The sequence below is a fragment of the Sminthopsis crassicaudata genome, chromosome 2 (genome assembly GCF_048593235.1).
Source record: "Sminthopsis crassicaudata isolate SCR6 chromosome 2, ASM4859323v1, whole genome shotgun sequence".
NCBI lineage: Eukaryota > Metazoa > Chordata > Mammalia > Dasyuromorphia > Dasyuridae > Sminthopsis > Sminthopsis crassicaudata.
Window position 1 is genome coordinate 183,979,604 of NC_133618.1, and position 21,650 is coordinate 184,001,253.

General features: G+C 33.4%; 1 protein-coding gene across 1 annotated transcript in view; it reads left to right on the forward strand.

Annotated features, from left to right (window-relative positions):
• CSMD1 (CUB and Sushi multiple domains 1) overlaps positions 1-21,650 on the forward strand; it is a 2,669,009-nt gene that overhangs the window by 2,082,234 nt on the left and 565,125 nt on the right. Inside the window, 2 exon segments of the mRNA XM_074287957.1 lie at positions 1,020-1,207; positions 16,337-16,525. Coding sequence (XP_074144058.1) covers positions 1,020-1,207; positions 16,337-16,525 — 377 coding nt within the window.

Genomic DNA, 21,650 nt, shown 5'->3' on the forward strand with positions numbered 1-21,650 from the left:
CTGAAATACTTGTTTATCAAATGGCATCCTAGTTCCCTGAAAGATTTAATGCAGATTTATAAGGCTCAGAAATCACATTTTTTTTTAAAGTATTTGCTAAAAAAAAAAAAAAGAAAAAAAAAAAAGAGTTGCTTTATAAATTTTATACTTCTGTCCTTCTTAAAGAAGCACAGCTTTTAGGTTGCTCATAGTAAAAAGATGTCCATGAAATAGCATGGTTAAAATTTATAACTCACACTAAACAAATTTGGCGTTTTCAGGAGGTACTCCTGATGGACTCCTGAATAGGTACAGGTATCTCTATTTTGGACATCTAGGCAGCAATAGATAGAGCAATAGTCTTGGAGCCAGGAACACATCTTTCTGAGTTCAAATCTAAGATCAGACACTTTCTAGTTGTGTTTATTTTAGTTTCCTCATCTGCAAAAATGATCTGAAAAAGAAAAATGGCAAACCATGCCATCTTTGTCAAGAAAATCTCAGAAGGTCCACAAAGAATCAGACAGAAATAAAGTGAATCAACAACAAATATTTATTTTCATCTTTTATAGCAAAAACAACCATTTTGTATTGGTATTTTAGTATTTTAGATGGCTCAGTCGTAGAATATATCAAAGTAAGAATTTGCCGTTTTACATTGAATTATGCACAATAATTTTGTTTTACATATATATAAATATAATATGTAATTTATATATGTAGACATAAATATATATGTATGTTTTACATATCTGCATATCTACATTCTGTTAAGGATTATATACTTCCAACTCAATTACTAATCATAGCAAAATAGTGCTTAGAACTAAAAAGAATCTTAGATATCATCTCATATTTTTATAAAGAAGCTAATTAAATGTCAAAGGTAAAGTGACTTGCCCAAATTCACTTGGCAGAATCAAACTTAGAAACCAGGACTCCTAACTTCTGATCCAGAGAATTTTTCTTATATCATATTGCCTCATTATCATATTTACCAAAATTCTCTTCTTCTCACTGAAAAGTTTTCATATTTTCAGATTTCAAACAGAAGTTAATTATGACACGTTAGAAGTTCGAGATGGACCAGCAAATTCTTCACCCCTAATAGGAGAATACCACGGGACCCAGGCACCACAATTTTTGATCAGCACTGGCAACTACATGTACTTACTATTCACTACTGACAACAGCCGTTCAAGTGTTGGATTTCTCATTCACTATGAAAGTAAGTCTTTGGAGGTTGTTTTTCTTATGGGCCTTGTAATTGTATTCTTGTGTATAATATGAGAATCTGAAAGTATTCTTCTCAGCTAAATGATTATCAAGGAATTATATCTAAACCATTTCTAATAATCAACTAGATTTTGCTTAAAAACCTTTTAATAGATATACTTCCTGAATCAGATCATTCAGCTTATGGATACCTCTCATTGTTCAAAAATAATTTTTCTTATATTAAATCTAATCTATTTCTATACTTTCTACCTGTTGTCTCTATTTTTCCATCTAGAATCAAACACAAGTGTTCCCAGTAACAGTCATTCAAATACTTGATGGCAGCTATTCTTTCAGTTATCCTGTCTTTTCTGAACTAAATATCCTTATTTCCTTTAGCTAATCCTGATATGGCATGAATCAAGCACTACTAGTAATACTAGCTAGCTAGCAGTTATATAGTATTTAAGGTTTACAAAGCATTTTATAAATAATATACTATTTAATCCTCAGAATAATCCTGAGAAATAGTTGTTATTATTGGGTCTGGAAGATTGAATTTCCTGAGTGAAAATCTGACCTAACATACTTACTAGCTGTTTGATTCTACACAAGTCATTTAGCCCTCTTTGCCTCAGTTTCCTCATCTGTAAAATGATTTGGAGAAGAAAATGGCAAACCACAGTATCTCTTCCACGAAAACACTAATTGGGATCATGAAGAGTCAAATGTGATTGAAAAATGACTCAACAAAAGTTGTTAGTATCATCTCCAATTTACAGATAAGAAACTGAGCCAAATAGAAGTTGAATTACTTGCCTCAGATTCAAAATGTTTGTAAATGTCTGAAAAATTCAAACTCAAGTCTTTCTGACTGAAAGTCTGGCACCATTTAGCTGCCTCATTGATTTAGACCAAGGAGAGATATTACAAGGCATTGAGTCAAATCTTCTCTTTTTATAGATAACAAAAGTGAGAGTCAAGGAAGTTATGACTTGTCTATAATCACCCAGTATCAGGAATGTCATTTGAATCAAGGACTTGCCACCCCATATTCATCACTTTATTCATTATAGTAAACATGTCAATTTGCTATACTGTTTGCTCTGTGGACATAAATTTATAAACAAACATTTGTTGAGTATAAGAATAATATATTAAACTTTCCTCTTTTTTGTTTTAAATAACTTTTTTTCATTTATGTAGACAGCAGAACTTTAAAACCTACCAGAAAGTAAATAGACTGTGGCTTCCATTCATGTTCCAACCTAATTAAATCATAGGGTCCTAATGTATAACTTTTAATGCATTCAATTCTTGATCCCATGAAATTTATGGATGAGATGATTATGTCATTTGAAATTTTACTAGAATAGTTATGTAAATAGAGTTAGAAAAGGCCTAATTAATGACAATCTGTTAATCAGCAAGTATTTATTAAGCACTTATAATGTATCTTGCATTGAAGAAAGAGAAAGAAAGAATGGAACAATCTACTCTTAAAGAGCTTGTAATTTAAAGAGGGAGACATGAATGCATATATATAGTAACATATAATTTATATATACAATAAGAATATATATTCACACATATGTTAATATTCACATATACATACACAAAATCAGGGAAGGCTTCAAAGTTCATGTATGATAAATAATAAACTAGAAAATTTTCTTATTAGGATAAATAAGTTAAGAAATTTACATTATATATCTACAAGGCACTATGAGAATCATTGGTTGTTCATCATTTGGGAGGAGGCAGAGTATTATATGATAGCTATTCCTTTTTTCTAGAAACTTATGCAGTATATTTTACATTTTTAAGAATCTTATACATATTGTCACACTTCCCTGTCACTATTCCATTAAATGTATTTATGTAATTATTCCTAGAAACTCCCTAGAAGATTAATATTCCCAAATTTTTAACCAGGCATTCAAGGCATTTCCAAAATCTGATTCCTATTTCAGCTTTTCACAACTCTCCCTCACATAAATCCAATTCATTGCACATCATGGCATCACCTCCCTGATATCATGGTCCACTTTGAGAATGAAGGACAATCAACAACAGCAACCATTTCGGATTATCTACCAGTATTGTATTCTGAACTCCAAAATATCCAAAGATCTATATTCAAGCCACCATTCTTGATTTAGGTTGTATAGGGGTCAGGCAGTATTACAAAAGAAAATCATATGTTTTTTCCTCAGATCCTGCCCTTCAAATTTGTTCCAATTCTCAAAAAGACATCCTAAGGGGGAGTCAGGGGAATGGAGGTTCCCTATCCCATCTCTGATTTTACTACTGGGGCTTTAGTGTCCAAAATGCAAGTTGTGTTGTAAATGAGGCATCCTGGTATATAGGAAAGAAGACAACATATGGTTCAAGATCCCAACTGGTGCTACCTAATCATTCCTGGAGAAGGGCTCCCTCAGAAAGGCTCCAAAGGCAGAGGAAAAGCATGGGAAGGGGAAAAACAGGAAACAAGAAGAAAGGGTAGGCCCTTAACTAGTCCTGATGAAAGGCTGAATATGAAATGATTCCCGGAGAAAAGAATCTAGAAGAAGGAAGAGGTGAAGGGATCTGTCCTTAAGCTCTGATTTCCAGATTTCCGACTAAATGGAATAGGAGAGCAAGTTCAAATAAGAATTATCAAAAAACCCAAATTATTTTTTCAAAGGAAGAGGCTTTACTATCTTAAAAACCAGAACAGAACCAAGCAGCATCTGAAGATCAGTTAGTCTGAGGACCTTGATTTATAAGAATGGTTGTCTCCTCTCATGGAGGTACCTCTTTATCCTCTGGTAAGGATTCATAAGGTTGGAAGGGCTGGTGGGGCAGACCTTGAAACTTTTAGCATGAGCCAAGCTTCTTATACCTGGCCGAATGGGCAACAGCATCTTGTTTTTCTGCTCCCTGCAATTATCTGTCCATGCAGGAAAGAACAAAAGTAGGTCCTGCTTGGGCCTATTCCAAAACCATTTCAATGTCTTTGTAGAGAAAAATCCCAAACTCCAAAGAGTCAGACATGACTGAATGATACCAATAGTCCTCTGATGTTGAATTTATCCTAAATTTATCTTGCCTCCATTTTTTTGTTCACTGTATTCTCTACATTTAAAATTCACTTCCTCGACCTCTCATCTCTTTGTTGCCACTCTACTTTTTCATTGATTCATTATAAATACCATTCCCTAAATTAAGTCCTACTTGACACAATTTGAAGTGCTTCCTCTGAATTCCCAGCACTTTGCACTTATCTTATATATTTATCATAGTCTAATTTATATCACATTTAAAAAGTACTCACACATTTAAAAAGTACTCACCAAGTACATAATACCTATTTGACCTCCTTTTCTAATTTATATTATTTACTCTCCTTATTTTATATAGTAGTCTCCTAAGAAGCTGAAACCAAAAATAAAAAAAAAAAAGTGAATAAATGAAAGAAGTAAAAAAGGAAGGGAAAGAAAAAGGATATGGGAAAAAGTCAGAAAAGAAGGACAGAAGAAATTTGTCACTTGAAAGTGATATAAGCACTCTCCCTTATAAGTGAAAACTTAATTTTTATAATCATAGATTTTGAGAGTTGAAAAGGAACTCAAGTAACCATCTAATTAAAATAATGCTTGAAAAGATTCCCTACTATAATATCTCCAATGAGTGGTTTTCTAGTTTCTAGTTGAAGATCTCCAAGGAGGGGGAAACCACCATCTTTCAAGGCAATCTATTCCACCTTTGATCTGTTTAAAATATTAAGAAGTTTTTGGGGTTTTTTGTTTTTTTCTTCTGACAAAGTGAAAGGCAAGAATGGGAAAGGGGATGAAGTGAAAATGTGAAAATCTGGATTTTGATTTGGAATTAACTATAGTACCCTGAAATTTACAAAAGAGTCAATAACTTAATGTTACTTGTTGTTATACTAGAATTCCTAACAAGTAGTAAAATGATTTCTATTGATGTTATGTTTGTCTTTCATGGTCTTAAGAGTTCCAAATGACAAGCCAATTGCTGATCAGGTAGACAAAAAAGAGAGAAAGCAATCTATCCACCATTTAAGCAAACCCTTAAATCAATATGAATTGTTAATATTACTGGCTGATGACTTTCTTTTAATTTTTTTCCATCTTATTTATGCTAGAGTAACTGACCTGATAAGTGCTTTGAGTTGTTTTCTGCCTTAGAAACATTTTTTAATATATAAAAGCAGATAGAGAAGAGAGAAGTATCTAGGGAAATTTGCTCTCCCCCCCCTCCCAATTAGTATTAAATTGGGCATACCTCACTGCATTAGATTGATGTGCCTAAATTTGAAATAGAGTACTCGTTCTTTAGCTTGTGAAATGAGCCTAAATTGCTTTTGTTTGGTTGACTGGATCCATTGGGTCAATCATTCAAGCAGTCTTCTGCCCCAGATTCTCTTAATTATGGGCATCCTGCCCTGAATAGATATTAAAGATACTAGAAGCTGTAGAGATAAAGCATGTCTCTAGCAGGTTAGATGATATTATAAGATCTACATGGATAAAATTTATAAATGAAGTTGAAATTTTCAAAACAAAAATAATATTGAAATTATTTTAAAACTCCCTCCCAAAAAACCCACAACTTGTATTTCAAAGTATTATGTTGCTTAAGTTGATTTTAAAGTACAAATAATTTAGAAATTTTATTTCTGTTTATTTTGTACTTTGTAGTGTTTATGTAATAGAACATTTACAAGCTTGTAATCTAAATCATTTTTTTATAAATTCATTTTATTAGATTTAGTTCTGTCTTTCCCTGAGACCAAAAAAATAAAAAGTGGGGGGGGGGAGGAATAAGTCATAGATTGGAAGCTCTAAGGAACCTCAGAAGCCTATTTCATTTTATATAAACACATAGAGGTGAAATTATTTGCCTTAAATCTAATAGATAGTATATGACAGAGGTGGGATTTGAACCAGGCTTCCTAACTTCAAAGCAATGTTCAATGCTCTCATCCTTCATTTTAGATAGAAGTATTCTTTTTGGAAATTATTTTTCCATAGTCTTTCACTCCTTCCAATACACTACCCCTGGTAGCATAGAAATACTAAATTAGGAAAGAAAACATTCTTTACTTTCCTGTAGTACTTTTATTATGTTAGTCTACGATGTATCAGATACTATGCTAAGGGCTCAGATTAAAACGAAGCAAAAAACAAACAAACAAACAAACCAAAACCCTCTTAGTCTAAGCCCTCAAGGAACTTATATTCTAAAGAGAGAAACAATATGCAAACAAATATTTACAAAGTAAGCTATGTACAGCATAGGATAAATAGAGCAGATCAACAGAGGGAAAGCACTAGAATTTAAAGAGGGTAAGCAAAGTTTTCAGTAAAAAACTGACAATCTATCTGGAACCTAACTGAAGTCCAGGAAGCCAGCAGACCAAGCTGAGGAAAAACAAATTTGCAAACATGGGGGACAGCCAGAAAAAAAGAAAAAAGAAAAAAAAAAGAATACAACCTGCTGAAAGATGAAGTATCTTGTTTGTGAAACATCCAGGAAGTCAGTGCCACTGTATCAAAGAGAACATGATATGGAATAAGGTTTTAGAAGATTGGAAAGGTAGGGAGGAATTGTCATGAAGGACTTTGAATGTCAAACAAAACATTTTGATTTTGATTCTAAAGATTAAGGCCCTTTGCTAATCCTTTTTATTTCAACCCATAGTTTGTTTTCTTCTCAGAAATATTGCTTATAGGGGGCAGCTAGGTGACGCAGTGGATAGAGCACCAGCCTTGAATTCAGGAAGACCTGAGTTCAAATCTGATCTCAGACACTTAACACTTCCTAGCTGTGTGACCCTGGGCAAGTCACTTAACCCCAGCCTCAGGGGGAAAAAAAATTAAATTTAAAAAAAAGAAAAGAAATATTGCTTATTTGATGATTCCTTTTTTTCTTCTTTGTTTTAAGATCTCCACTTAAATTAAATTGAAAACAGATACATGACTTGTCCAGGGCTGTATACCTCATTAAGTAGCAGAAGGGGATTCAGATCCATGCAGTAGAGAAGTGATTTATGAGGGAAAGACTAAAATGATATGATCTGACCTACACTTTAGAAAAATTACTTTGGTGACTGTGTGGAATATGAATGGGGCAGGGTGGAGAAACTTGAGGCAGACAGTCCCACTAAAAAGTGTCAGAGAAAAAAAGGGGACATATTCTACAGAAGTTGCAAAGGTACAATTGGCAGATCTTGGCAATAGATTGGATGGGGGAGGGGCGGGAAATGGATGAAAATGAGAGATAGTGAGATAATGGCTCCTAGACTGCAAATTTGGAGAGAGTAGTTTCTGTGCAGTGAGAAAGCTGGAAACCAGATTTAATGGGATTATATTATAGTGAGAGGAAAGATAGCAGAGGCACCTAATGTAGATGAGCTTTATAAAGTGGTTAGCTACAAAGGGCAGAAGAGATATAGTATGATTGTTAATAGATATGGAAGAATCAAGTGATTTTTTCAGGATGGGAGAGACATGGGCATAATTGTAAAGCCAGCAGATGGGGAGAGATTGGAAATAAGTGAAAGTATGAGGATGACAGAGGAGGCAGTCTATTAGAAGATATGAGATGGAATGAGTTTGCTGGAAAAGGTTGGCCTTCATAATGAGTAAAGTCATTTTATCATATATAAAAGAGGAAATAGTAGCAGAAAGCATCTGAGTGATAAGGGATGAGAGAGGAGAAGAGTAAGTTTATGGTGAATGGCTTCAATATATTTTGTAAATATGAGACAAATTTCTCATCTGAGAGAGTAGACGAGCCACTGGAATTTTGAGGAGGTATGACAAGTTTTACAAGAACCACACTGGAAATCACAGAGATGCCCATCAATTAGAGAATGGCTAAGCAAGTTGTAATATATAATTGTGATGGAATATTAATTACTCTGCTATAACAATGAGCTCAATGATCTTTTAAAAAATGAAGAGCTGAGTAGTTGAGAGTTTTGTGGGAGAGTCCACTTGTATGTTGACGTTCATACACATGAGACAAGAGTTGAGGAAAGAAAAAATATGAGTCAGATATCAAACACATTAAGGAAACAAGAGGAATGGCAGGCTGTCTATTAAAAAAAAAAAAAAAAAAAAAAAAAAAAAAAACAGCTACCAGAATTTTGATTGAGTGGTAGATATGGATGCATATAAAGGATAAAGAGATAAAACAGTTTTGAAGATAGCCTATATTGTCAGTATAATGGAAGAAATGAGGCTCAGATAGAAAAGGATGTTAACAATAGATTCACTTATATGTCCTAATAGGAAATAGGTAAATGGAAAGAAGGATGGCACCATTAACACTTTTCCTATTCTATTTACCTGAAATTGGTACCTCTAAATAGTGGGAATGGAGCTGGAGTCTCAAAGCTACTAAATGTCTGAGGCCATATTTAAATTCAGGTCTTGCTGACTCCAGATCCAGTTCTGCTATTTATCTAACCTCTAAAAGTAGCTTGGTTTATATAGTACTTTAATGTTTGCAAAACAATTTATGACATAATCTCATTTGTATCTCAAAACAATCCTATAAAATAGGTACTTTTTTTATTCCTTCTTCAAAACTAAGGCTGAAAGACCTTAAGTATATTATCCAGAAAGACTGGTTGAGGGTAGAAGAATCAGTTTAGTTTTAGTGTACATGGATTTTGGAAAACAAAATCTCTCTCCCATCATCGTTGGGTTATTGTATTGAGGAGCAATGTTGAGTAATGTTTATGTCATCTGAGGCTGTTGCTGTTTCAGAGCATCCACAAAACAAAATAGCATAATTCCCTTCCCTGAGAGAAGTAATTCCCAGTGACAAACATTAAGTTTGACACAGAAAGTATTCCTTAACAACAGAAAAGATTTCACCTTTGGAGTATGAGACAATTAGAAAGGCATTCCAGGATTGAGAGATGGATATCATAATGTCCCATAATATTTAGTCTCACAAATATCTGAAAAATAGTTGTTTTTTTTTGTTGTTGTTATGTTGTTTTTGTCAAAATTTGAAATGGATTCTTTTTAGTTAAAGCACTGATACCACTATTAAAATATGTACAAACATAATTTACTTATTTCTTCAGTACTAGATTATTATTCCCTCCAAGCAAGGCCTGTATATATATATATTTTTTTTATTTTTGAATTCCTGGTGCTTGGCATTGAACAAAGCAGTTCCTTCATAAATATTTGATAGGTGAAAGGTTATTATCCTCTACGGTAAGTATTCTCTATTATATACTTAATTTGAGTTAACCTATTGTATCAATCCATCAAATATCCTTTATTCCCAAGAAAACCAAGAAATTCAAAAGTCTCAAGAACTACCCTTAATGAATTCAAGAACCTAGACCTAGATAATGAAATATATTATTGGGCAGCAAAAGAACTAACAGATGAGGTTTTTGAGGCACTATTGGGGACATCTAAGATCATAGAGTACTGTAGAATTAAAGAAGCGTTGATCACATTTTTAATAAAGGAAAGTTGTTTGTGAAATGTAGGCCAAATTTGACTTTAGTTATAGGAAAATTCTAATTAACATTCTTAATTGATATTGTCACTATTGTTGTTGTGATTGTCATTGTTAAAGGTGTGATAGTAAATATCAGAAAAGAAAGTAGTAATAACAAAAAACCAACATGACTTCATCAAGAATAACACATGCTAGACACATGATAGTTCAAGCAACTGATGTAGCTTGCCTAGTGCTTAGAATTTGATAAAGCCTCTCATGCTATTTTTATGGACAAACTGGTTGAGTGCTTAGACAACATGATTAGTAATTTCTAGGCAACATGAAGGCAGAAAAAGGATTATGGTAGAGTGACCCTGGCCTACTTTACATGTTTATCAAAAATGTGGATAATTTTTTGGGGGAGGTTGAGGCAATTTGGGTTAAGTGACTTGCACAGATTCATATAGTAAGTATTAAGTGTTGAGGCTGGATTTGAACTCATATCCTCCTTACTCCAGGCAGATTCTTCATTCACTGTGCCATCTAGCTGACTCTTGGGCAAAATTGTTAAGATATGTTTATAAAATATACAAATTATTAAAAAAAAAAAAACAACAAACAAAAACATAGAAATAGAGCAATAGAAAACACACTGAATTACAGAGTCAAGATTTTAAATTATAGCAAGCTATAATATTGAATCCATTAAAATTAAATTTAATAGGTGGGAATGAAAAATCTTACACTGTTAAAAATCCATTTAAATTGCAAAACAGGCATGCCTACATAGCAATTCATTGGGAAGATATCCATTGGAGTACAAGTATGACATTAGCCAAGAAACCTAGTTTGACCTTAGGATGTGAGAGTTTTAGGTTTCAGAAATAAGAAATTGGTAGTTGCCTGGTTAGATAACATTTGGGGTATTACTTAATTTTGGATGCCACCTTTTGAATTAGATATTAGCAGCCTATAGAGTGTAGAGGGGGAAAATCTCAAAAAGATGAAGGACCTTAAGAAGATAACATATGAAAAGCAGTTGAAGTTAATTCCTATTTAAGTTGTAGAAGAAAAATGTAGAGAGAACTTGATAATTACTTTCAAATATTGAAAAGATATTCCCTAGAGGGATTGTACTTTGGCCTTTGCAGATAAAATTAGGAACAATGGTAAATGTTCCAAAGAAGTAAATTGAAGTTTGATATTGTAATGCCACAGAAACTGAGGCAAGATAGAGATTAGAGAGTTTTTATTTGGATTTCTGAGAGGGAGAAATTTTCTGGGACTAAAGGATCCATTTTGGTCCCAAGATTGATGTCTCAAAGCATTCAGCAGCAGCAGCATTGAAAGTCAGATTCCAATGTTTTTTATATATGTGTCTCTAAGTGATCAGGGTAGCCAAAGGCAGGGGGTGGAGTCCCAGCATTGGTAAATGGTGGGAATTTCCAAGAACCATCAATCTGGTTCTGACAGGTTGGGGGTAGGACCATAAATTCTAATAATCTGGGAGTAGTTAGGAGCCAGAATGTCTGTACTCTCTCTTATCTGGGATTACACATTTCCAGTTTATAACTTTAGAGTAGCCTCTCCAAAAATATATCAGTCCTAATGGTCGGGGGTTGAGGGGGATTAAACTAGGGGGATTGAGGTAGAACAATTCAAGGAATTGAGGCAGAAAAATTTAGAGAAACTGAGGCAGGATAATAAAAGGGAACTGTGGCACAACAATATAAAACACAACTTCATGTTGATTAGAGATAGGCAAAAATAAAATGCACCTCCTTCAGAGATGGCAGATTCTTCTTCACTAGAAGTTTTCAGTCATTGGTTAGTTATCTAGACTATAAAGAATGTCATAATTTTTCAGTCATTGGTTGGACTAAAGGTTGTTTAACATACTTTTTGACTTTGAGATTTTGTAATCCTGTGAAGTGGACTCAGATGAAACAAAATAGAATCGATACATTTTAATGGGGAAGGGAGTTGGGCAAAAATTATAGTATATAACTCTTCTAAGATAAAGTATAGGAAAATAAAAGCAGCAGGACAACAGTAGGTCCCTGAGAAAGTGAGTGAATACATGTGGTAGGGAAACAATAGACACAAAAAGGAAGATAGAGAAATACTCATTTTCACATCTATTCAATCTTTCTTGAGAGTAAACCCTGCATATTCAGCTTAAGTTATCTAACTCATTTGTTTTTTATTTTGTTTTGTTTTTGTTTTTTATTATAGCTTTTAATTTATAAGATATATGCATGGGTAATTTTTCAGCATTGACAACTGCAAAACCTTTTGAGCCAACTTTTCCCTTCCTTCCCCCCACTCCCTCCCCCAGATGGCAGGTTGACCAATACATGTTAAATATGTTAAAGTATAAGTTAAATACAATGTATGTATACATGTCCAAACAGTTATTTTGCTATACAAAAAGAATCGGGCTTTGAAATAGTGTACAATTAGCCTGTGGAAGAAATAAAAAAATGTAGGCAGACAAAAATGGAGGGATTGGGAATTTTATGTAGTGATTCATAGTCATCTCCCAGAGTTCTTTCACTGGATGTAGCTGGTTCAGTTCATTACTGCTCTATTGGAACTGATTTGGTTCATCTCATTGTTGAAGAGGGCCACGTCCATCAGAATTGATCATTATATAGTATTGTTGTTGAAATATATAATGATCTCCTAGTCCTGCTCATTTCACTCACATCAGTTCATGTAAGTCTCTCCAAGCCTCTCTGAAATCATCCTGCTGATCAATTTCTTATAGAACAATAATATTCCATAATATTCATATACCACAATTTATTTAGCCATTCTCCCATTGATGGGCATCCACTCAGTTTCCAGTTTCTGGCCACTACAAAGAGGGTTGCCACAAATATTCTTGCACATAGAGGTCCCTTTCCCTTCTTTAAAATCTCATTGGGATATAAGTCTCAGTAGTAACACTGCTGGATCAAAGGGTAGGCACAGTTTGATAACTTTTTGAGCATAAACTCATTTGTTTTTAAAACATAATGTATATTGTTCTCTCTTGATCTGTCTTTAGGCCCCACAAAGACTATAAACAATCTGTTTCACTTAGTAATGAGTACTTCCCATCTATCCCTCACATAGACATATTTAAATTTCCTTTATATTTAGGTTTGACACATTGTGAAAAGAACAATAATATTGATTCTTCGATAACACCTTAAGACAAGTCAGATAATATAAACTGCATGAATTGGAGGAGGGGGAATTTTCTGAATGTTCAATGGAATAGTTTTGAAGATGTCTTTTTTTATCAATTCATTTTAGAAGCTCTGGTGATGCTCTCAGCAACAATGAGTCAACATTAATAGTAGAAAAAATGAAAGAAAAATATGTAGTATCCTACTCTACCTTTCCATTTTATTGCTCTATATTTTATGAAGCATGACACAATCTCTTTATATGATAGCCAATGAAATGTACTCTAAAGATAAAAATTTGTTTATTTTAATTTTTTAAATTATCCACATATTTAAAATCCACTTTCATTTGTGCTATATTTTAAAATAGATGGGTATGATTATCATTTTCATTTATTTACAAAGTTTCAGATTTTTACCCATGTTGACTTTATTATTAATTCACACACACACACACATACATACACACACACACACACAGAGACAAACAAAAAAAGAATCTATAATGTATATCTACTAACATATGCAAAATATAAATAGAACTATGATCACATCAGATTAGATCTTTTCCCCCCAGTAATTCAGACAACAGTCTAAGTCAACTTATGCTAGGATATATTTATCTATTCCCTTTCATAAGTTTTACATCAGGAATCTATGCAACATTATAGATGCATTTTTCTTTTCTTTTCCCAGTTTGTGCATGAAATATTAGACTGTAAGGAAAAGTGGAAATATTTGATTCTTGATGACTGTTGTGAAGCTAGCCAATTAAACAAAAGCCTTGCAACTTATGCTTTGCTCATAGAATATGAATAGATCATTTGATCATTTTATGATCCAATTCATGATTTTTAGGAACTAATTTTTAACAAATACCAGGATTTTATGTTTATATTTTTAAGCAAAATATTTATCATATAATAAGAGAGCTAAGTGCTTCTTCTTTGATGCATTCAGTTATTTTGTCTCCAAAAAAAGAACACCATTATCTATTACTTTTATTAAGTAATTGTTAAAACACTGTGGGGGCTAATTGATAGTGATACTGTTTGAGTGGTCTAGATTCCTGGTGATCTAGAGGTTAGTGGCTATAAGAGAGTTATTAAGAATCCTTTTTAAATTGGTCACAGGTTCTAGGAGTGAAAGATTTTACTCATTCCGGTAATATTAGTTGCAAAATGAAAGTTTATTGTTAGATAGAAATCAGTTTACCAAGAGACTGACTTCTATAGTGGCAGATTTATGGAAAATGGAGTTTTGCCCTGAGAATGCAATTCTCAGTCTACTAAAGGTCCTGGTAGCAAGGGAGCTACCAAGGTACATTTGCAAAAGACCTTCCTTGATGGAAGCTATTATATTGAGTCTTAGTAGGGGCTGGGACAGCCTGAGCAGGTCAGAACCTGGGGGGGGGGGGGCAGCCCAAGCAAGTCAGATCTAGTGAGGGCTGGGGGCTTGGATGGCCCAAGTTGGCTCAGACCTAGTGGGGGCTAGGACAGCTTGGATGTCCTATTGGAATTCAAAGGGATGATTTTTGAAAGGCTCTGGCATCCTGGAAAGACAACTCATCTAGGGAAGATATGCCTCAGCCAGGAGGGGCTGAGAATCTCAAAGGGATCACAAATCACTAGAAAATGCAATTTCTTAAAGGGACCACAACCCACTTCAATAGGACATACATTTATTAAATTGTTTTATTCTCTGTATTTGTATTCCCATTTCCTAACTCAGTGCCTGGGACCCAATGGGTACTTACTAAATACTTGTTGATTTATGATTAATCTGAAGTATATTCACTATTTCACTTTATCTCACTGTATCTCTTTCCCCCTTCTATGTGTAAGTTGATAGAGAAGATAGCTCCAATCCTCACTATATTTTCATTATTATCTCAAATATTCATATTCTCCTTCCCTTCCTTTTCTTTTCCCTCCTTCCTTCCCTCTTTCTCTCTCTTTTCCTTCCTCCCTCTCTCTCTTTCTCTCCCTTCCCCCCTTTTTCTCTCTCACAAATACTACTTAGTCCTTTCTCTTTTTAAATCTACTTCCGAGGCCCATATATAGATGAAAGGAGGACCCTAGAATTGAGAATCATGTTCTAGACTGCGATGCTTTGGGTATCTTTACTTTTTTTTTAAGAATGTATTGTGTAATTTCTCATATTTTAAAGTGTACATTCTTAACTTTGTTTTGTACCCATTTGGAATTCTACTGAAGTCCATAGACCCCTTATTATTTCTTTTTAATTTCATAAATGAAGCTAGTGAAAATAAAAATGTAATTCTTTTCATTACCAAAATTCATGCATTTTATCCCCCAGTATAATAGATTCCTAAATTCACCACATGAAATCTATGTAGTTTTTGTAAGTTGGTGCACTCTGTTAAGAAATCCCACATTAAAGTAAAAAAAAAAAAAAAAAAAAAAAAAAAGTAGTCTTTCAGAAACATTATATTTGGCTGTTTCTTGTAAAATTTTAGTAGTCTCTTTATGAATTAAAAACAGACTAATTTGACAACCAGTTAGCAATAACTTTCTTAAATTCTTTTCATCAAGTTTTTTGTTTCTTCCCTTTCCCCTCTATCCTTCACAAAAATATCTGATCATCTTCCTAGAGAACAGGACAAGATGATATGAGTTGGAATACTGCCTCACAGGCTTCAGAACTATATAAACTGAGGGCAGCTAGGTGGTGGTACAGTGAATAGAGCACCAGCCTTGAAGTCGGGAGGACCTGAATTCAAATTTGACTTAACACTTCCTAGCTGTGTGACCCTGGGCAAGTCACTTAACCCCAGCCTCAGGGGGGAGGGGGGATGTGACTAGCACATTTAGCAAAGTGCCTAAGCATATCTGAACAACTTGAGTAATGTTGATTTGTCAATTACACAAAATATGGAGCATCAGCATTTAGTTTACTAAATGTTACTTGCAAATATCAAATAAGAAAGATAATATGGCAAAAATATAATTTTTGAAGATAAAGGAGCTGGGTCTAATGACTTCTAAGATCAATTCCTACTCTAAATCCAAGATCCTATGATTCCTAGTAGAAATCTCTGAATTAAACAAAAATAAAGATAATTAGCATGTCTATAAAGAATAGAGTAGTTCGTTTCAGCAATACCATGTTCACAAAACATAACTGAACTCATTGCTTCTGTTTTGACATACTTGAAAGAGTCTAAAAGAAATAGAATTATCTTTATGCCTTAGTCTCTAACTTCTAAGTAATTTTCTGTAAAGACTTCAGCTGTCTCTTTTACAATCTGTCATATTTCACAATGATGCACCTTGCTGAGTTAATGAGGTAAATCCAGCAAGAATATTGAGTCTTTGGCAAAATATGATATTTGAACAGATAACTTTTAGCTATTTTTTCTAGCGTTTTGAGAGACCTACACATATTTTCTATAGATAAGAAAGATGGGGAGTTAGCATCTCTTCCTTATAAGTATTTTTCATTTTTGTTTGTTTTAGGTGTAACACTGGAGTCAGATTCCTGCCTTGATCCAGGGATCCCTGTGAATGGTCATCGCCATGGTAATAATTTTGGAATCAGGTCTACAGTGACTTTCAGTTGTGATCCAGGATATACATTAAGTGATGAGGAGCCACTTGTATGTGAAAGAAACCATCAGTGGAATCATGCATTGCCAAGTTGTGATGGTAGGTATAGCCTATCCCCTTTCCCCCAAAAAGTGAAGGATACAGAAAGAAAATAATTTATCTAATATAAGTTTCTGAAAGAATAGGCAAAGAGACAAGAATAGGGATGAAACTGTGATTTCACTGATACAAGAAACACTTATCTGAGGAAATTCCTTCTACCAAAGCAGGTTTGTACTTTCTCTAACAGTCAGAGCTAATTAGACTATTATGGCTTATCTAGAGTCATATAGCCAGTATATTTCAGTGGCAGAACTGAAACCTTCCTTGTCAGAGTTTCATGCCTAATTCTCTAACCTCTCTGCCATGACATATCTGGGAGCATTTATTTATTTAGCATGCAAACAAAAAGTCTTGCTTCACATGTTAACCTATGTTTCCCCTTTAATAGATATTCATATTGTAAAATAAATTATACTATTAAAACTTACTATGGCACAAATTTCTCCAGTAGCATAAGAACTCTAGGAAAGAATGCAAAGTACAGTTTATTTTGAATTAGAAGACTTGGCTTAGAATCCCAGCTCTCTTACCTGTGTGACACTGGGCAAGTGATTTGCTTTCTTTAACTGTCAGTTTTTTTCATCTGACAAATGAGAGAAATCAACCAAATGATTTCTAAGATTGTTTAAATCTGTTAGTATTCAACACAAAAAAATGTTTTGGCAATCCTCACTTTATAACATTTAGCTAACAATGATTCACATTAAAAGTTCTCTAATCAGTTGTATCTATAGTATTTGGCCCACAAGCTTTCTGTGTTGTTTCAACTTCTATGCCCCTGTCCCTCCTACTGCAGGTTCAGTGTGACCTCTCTTAATTTACTCAGGTCTGTTCCCTACATTCCCCTAATTCCCATTCTCTCTCATAGGGTAAGGGAATGTGTCTTCTTCTCCCCTTGTATACTTTTTTTAAGGCAAATTAAATGTTGTGGGAATTATTTTTCTGTACTACTGTGCTTTATCTATATATACTTTTTTAGTGCATGGTTATATCAGTTATAGTTAATTGAACATGATATTCACTTTTAAAAGTTGGGTATTGTATAATTGGAATCTGAAACTTGATGAAAATAGAAAATTGTTGGAGAATTATGAACAGATGTTATCTGTCCTCAGAAATTGTCCACTGAATATTATTTCCCCTCTCTTAAAATTATCATCACAGATGTGGCTCTCTTCAACAATGAGAATATTCAAACCAGTTCCAATTCTTCAGTGATGAAGAGAGCCATCTACACCCGAGAGAGGACCATGGGAACTGAATGTGGTTCATAACATAGCATTTTCATTCTTTTTGTTGTTGCTTCCTCCTCCTCCTCCTCCTCCTCCTCCTCCTCCTCCTCCTCCTCCTCCTCCTCCTCCTCCTCCTCCTCCTCCTCCTCCTCCTCCTCCTCCTCCTCCTCCTCCTCCTCCTCCTCCTCCTCCTCCTCCTCCTCCTCCTCCTCCTCCTCCTCCTCCTCCTCCTTCTTCTTCTTCTTCTTCTTCTTCTTCTTCTTCTTCTTCTTCTTCTTCTTCTTTCTGTTTCTTCTATTTCTTTTTCTTCTAATTCTTCTTTCTTCTTTGCTGATTTGATTTGATTTTTCTTATGCAGCATGATAATTGTATAAATATTTATGCACATATTGGATTTAACATATATTCCTAGCATGTTCAATGGACTACTTGCCATCAAGGGGAAGGCATAAGGGAAAGGGAGGAAAATTGGAATCTTTAATAAAAAAAAAATAAAATTATCATCTAAATATCCTACAAAAAAATATTTTAATTGGGATATGATGGAAGGAAATAACAACTTAGAAAGAGATAGAAAGAGAAAGAGTAATGAAAAGAAGAAAATAAGCAAGCACTTAACACATGTCTATTAGGTACCAAGTACTGTGCTGGATATAAATGCATACAAAAAAAATAATAATAATAACCATTGCTTTCTAATAAGATACAGGTTATAAAAGAAACTGAGATAAAATCAGCTTGTTTAAAATAAGTCTTAATTGTTTAGCTTCTAAATGTCAAATGGATACATTGTACTGGATTTAGTGATGACCCTGTGAATGTAAGATGAGGTATCATAATCATCGAGCCCTTAGGTTGGATTTTTGATTTTGTTGATTTGGGGAATTCTAGGTTGAGGAAATATCTTCCACTAAAGCAGCTTGCAATTTAAATCTTAGTTTCTTATAGCACCAAAAGATTAAGTAACTTTCTTGGCAAAGATTCAGCCAGTGTGTGTTAGACTCAAATCTTGAATTCACGTTTTTTTGGCTTTGAAAATAGCTTTCTATAAATACATCTTGCTGTATAATGTAATGTAATCATAATATTTTCATTCATTAAAGTTGAGATTGCATCATCTAAAGCTTTAACATGAGATTTATTTGGAATTTGAGTTATCTGTCTCTTCATATTTCTCAGTTTCCTCAATTTATTGCACACAATTAGTAAATGGTTCATAAAGTATTATTACATTTTCACCCAATATCTTTGTTTTGAATTCAGAGAAATTTTAATTTGATTGAGGCTATTCTTTCCTGCCATTTGCAAACCCATTATGTCATGTCAAAAAGTAATATGATAGGGGTAGCTAGTTGGTGCAGTGGATAGAGCACCAGCCCTGAAGTCAGAAGGATCTGAGTTCAAATCTGGCCTCAGAAACTTAACACTTCCTAGCTGTGTTATCTTGGACAAGTCACTTAACCCCAATTGCCTCAGAATAATAATAATAATAATAAATAAATAAAGTCATATTATGACAAAAATTGTGTACTTCCTCCCCAAATTAAGAGAAATTAAAGAATATATGAAAAGAGAAAAAAAATATGCATATAATTCAAAAAAGAAATATGGAATTACTTTTCAAGCACATAAAGGGATTGATTTCTCAGTTTCTCTAATGTGCTAAAACTTGAAACTAAAAGTAAAATAATTCCTAAGGCTATGACTGGAAAAGACCAAGACACACAAATAAACCATGAAAAAAATAAATAGATAATCATTAATTCAATTTTACAAACATTTTGGGGAGTATTCATCTGAGTGCTTTTTCCATGACAGGCCAAACACTAAGTTATTTTATAACATCAACATCTATAATTTTGAAATCCTACCTGTTATAGATATTGGTAGACATAATAATCAAATGACCAACTAAATTTTTAACTTTCCTTTTAGATATATAGGGGATAACAGAGAAAGCAGCATACCATGGTTAAGTGACTTCTTAATCTACATGTTAATAGATGCTGTTGTTATCTTATTAACCAAGCAATTGAGAAATATTTATTAACATTCTACTATGTTCCAGATACCATACTAAGTCCCGAGGATGCAAATTTTAAAATGAAATAGTCTTTACCCTTCAAGGGCTTGCATTCCAATGGAAAATAAACACTCACCCTTAAATGCAAATTTAAACTATAAATAAATAAAAAATAATGTGTTATATTGTGAGAACCAATTTCAGTCAGGAAGACCTGGGTTTGTTCTCTCTTTAACTAATACTGGCTATGGGATTCTGGGCCAGTTATATAACTTCTCAATGCTTCAGGCAATTTTTTTAAAAATTAAGAATGATCCTTTTGAAGATTTTATTGTACCAATGAATCATATTTCTGTTCAAAAAATTTTAAGGAAAAAATATATACATCTTCACATCAAGAAATTAATACATCAAGACTATAAGGATGCCAATAGTAATGACATGTGTTTCTCTTCCTTTATTTAAGTGAAATTTAAGCATAATATATTTTAATCAGAAAACTAAATCTCAAAATTTTATAATAAATGAACTTGTTTTCTCCAAACATTGGCTATCTGTGAAATGTTTCTCATTTTCTTCATTATTTTGAATTTTACACGGAGTATTTCTGACTCCTGAAACAGCTAAAAGTGGAAGCAGCCTTTTAATAGCTGAAGAAATAACAAGTCTTCCTCTTTAGACATGAATATATTATAAAGATTGCTACTTTAAGACATTCAATTCTCTCTCCTTTTTCACCTTTTCATTGAGAAAGTACAGACAAAACACCTGCTGAAGCAGAGTCACAGTTATTTTGATCTTAGACTTTTCTTGAAGAGTTGTGAAAGAAGGAAAGCTCAGGTTCTTCTGATGGTGTTTTAGAGTGTGTGCTAAGAAAAAAAAAATCATTATTTCTTTCAACTTGGGAAGCATCTGAAAGTCATCACTTTATCTCACCATTTGATATATTTTTATAATGGCCTGAAAAAGCAAATGATATAATTCTATTTTAAAGCTCTGATTTGGAACAAGCCCATACTAATCTGTATTTATGCATATGTAATGCCCTGGTAGTCTTGTCAGGCAGGGTTAACTATTAAATATGCTGCTTCAGCTCCCTCTTTGTTTTTCTTTCCACATGGTGCCTTGGAATTTCTTTTGCATTTTGAGCCAGAGATTTTGGATTCACCTCTTGACTCTGCCACTATTGCCTCTGTGACCTTGGTCAAATTAACCTCTCTTGACATTGGTTTCTTCAGCTATAAAATCAAAGATTTGGGCTGGATAGCCTCAAAAGTCCTTTCTAGCTCCAAATCTATGATCTGTAGTCTATGAATGCTTATTAATCTTAGAGTCAGGATTATCGTTGTTAGGAATGAATTATCTACCATTTCATGTGTGGTATATTACTATTATCTCTCTAGCTAGATTTCTTTCAGTAAATAGGATATTTGTTATTGTTGTTTTTTTTTTTAATATGATGACAGTCCTCATAATTTTAGCCACATATTAGGTGTTTCATATTTTTGATTGACTTACTGATATTATTTTTAAAGAATTTATTAAAAAGTTGACTGTAAAAAAAAATGATTCCATAAAGACCAACTATATAGTTGATATCCAATACAAGTGGCAGCGTAATGTAACCTAGTACTGACATGCCTCTGACCATAAATGTGTGACAGTACTGTCTCTGACAATAGGTGTGTGACACTAAGCAAGTCATTTAATATGTTTTCTCATCACTAAAAATGGAAATTATAGAATATCTGTAAGAATAAAAAAAATTTACAGTTATGTATAAAGAGGAAGAATTTGTCCATATGTAAAGAAAACAATAATCCTAGTTATTAAAGATTTTATAAATTAGAATAGTCTACTAAGGAAG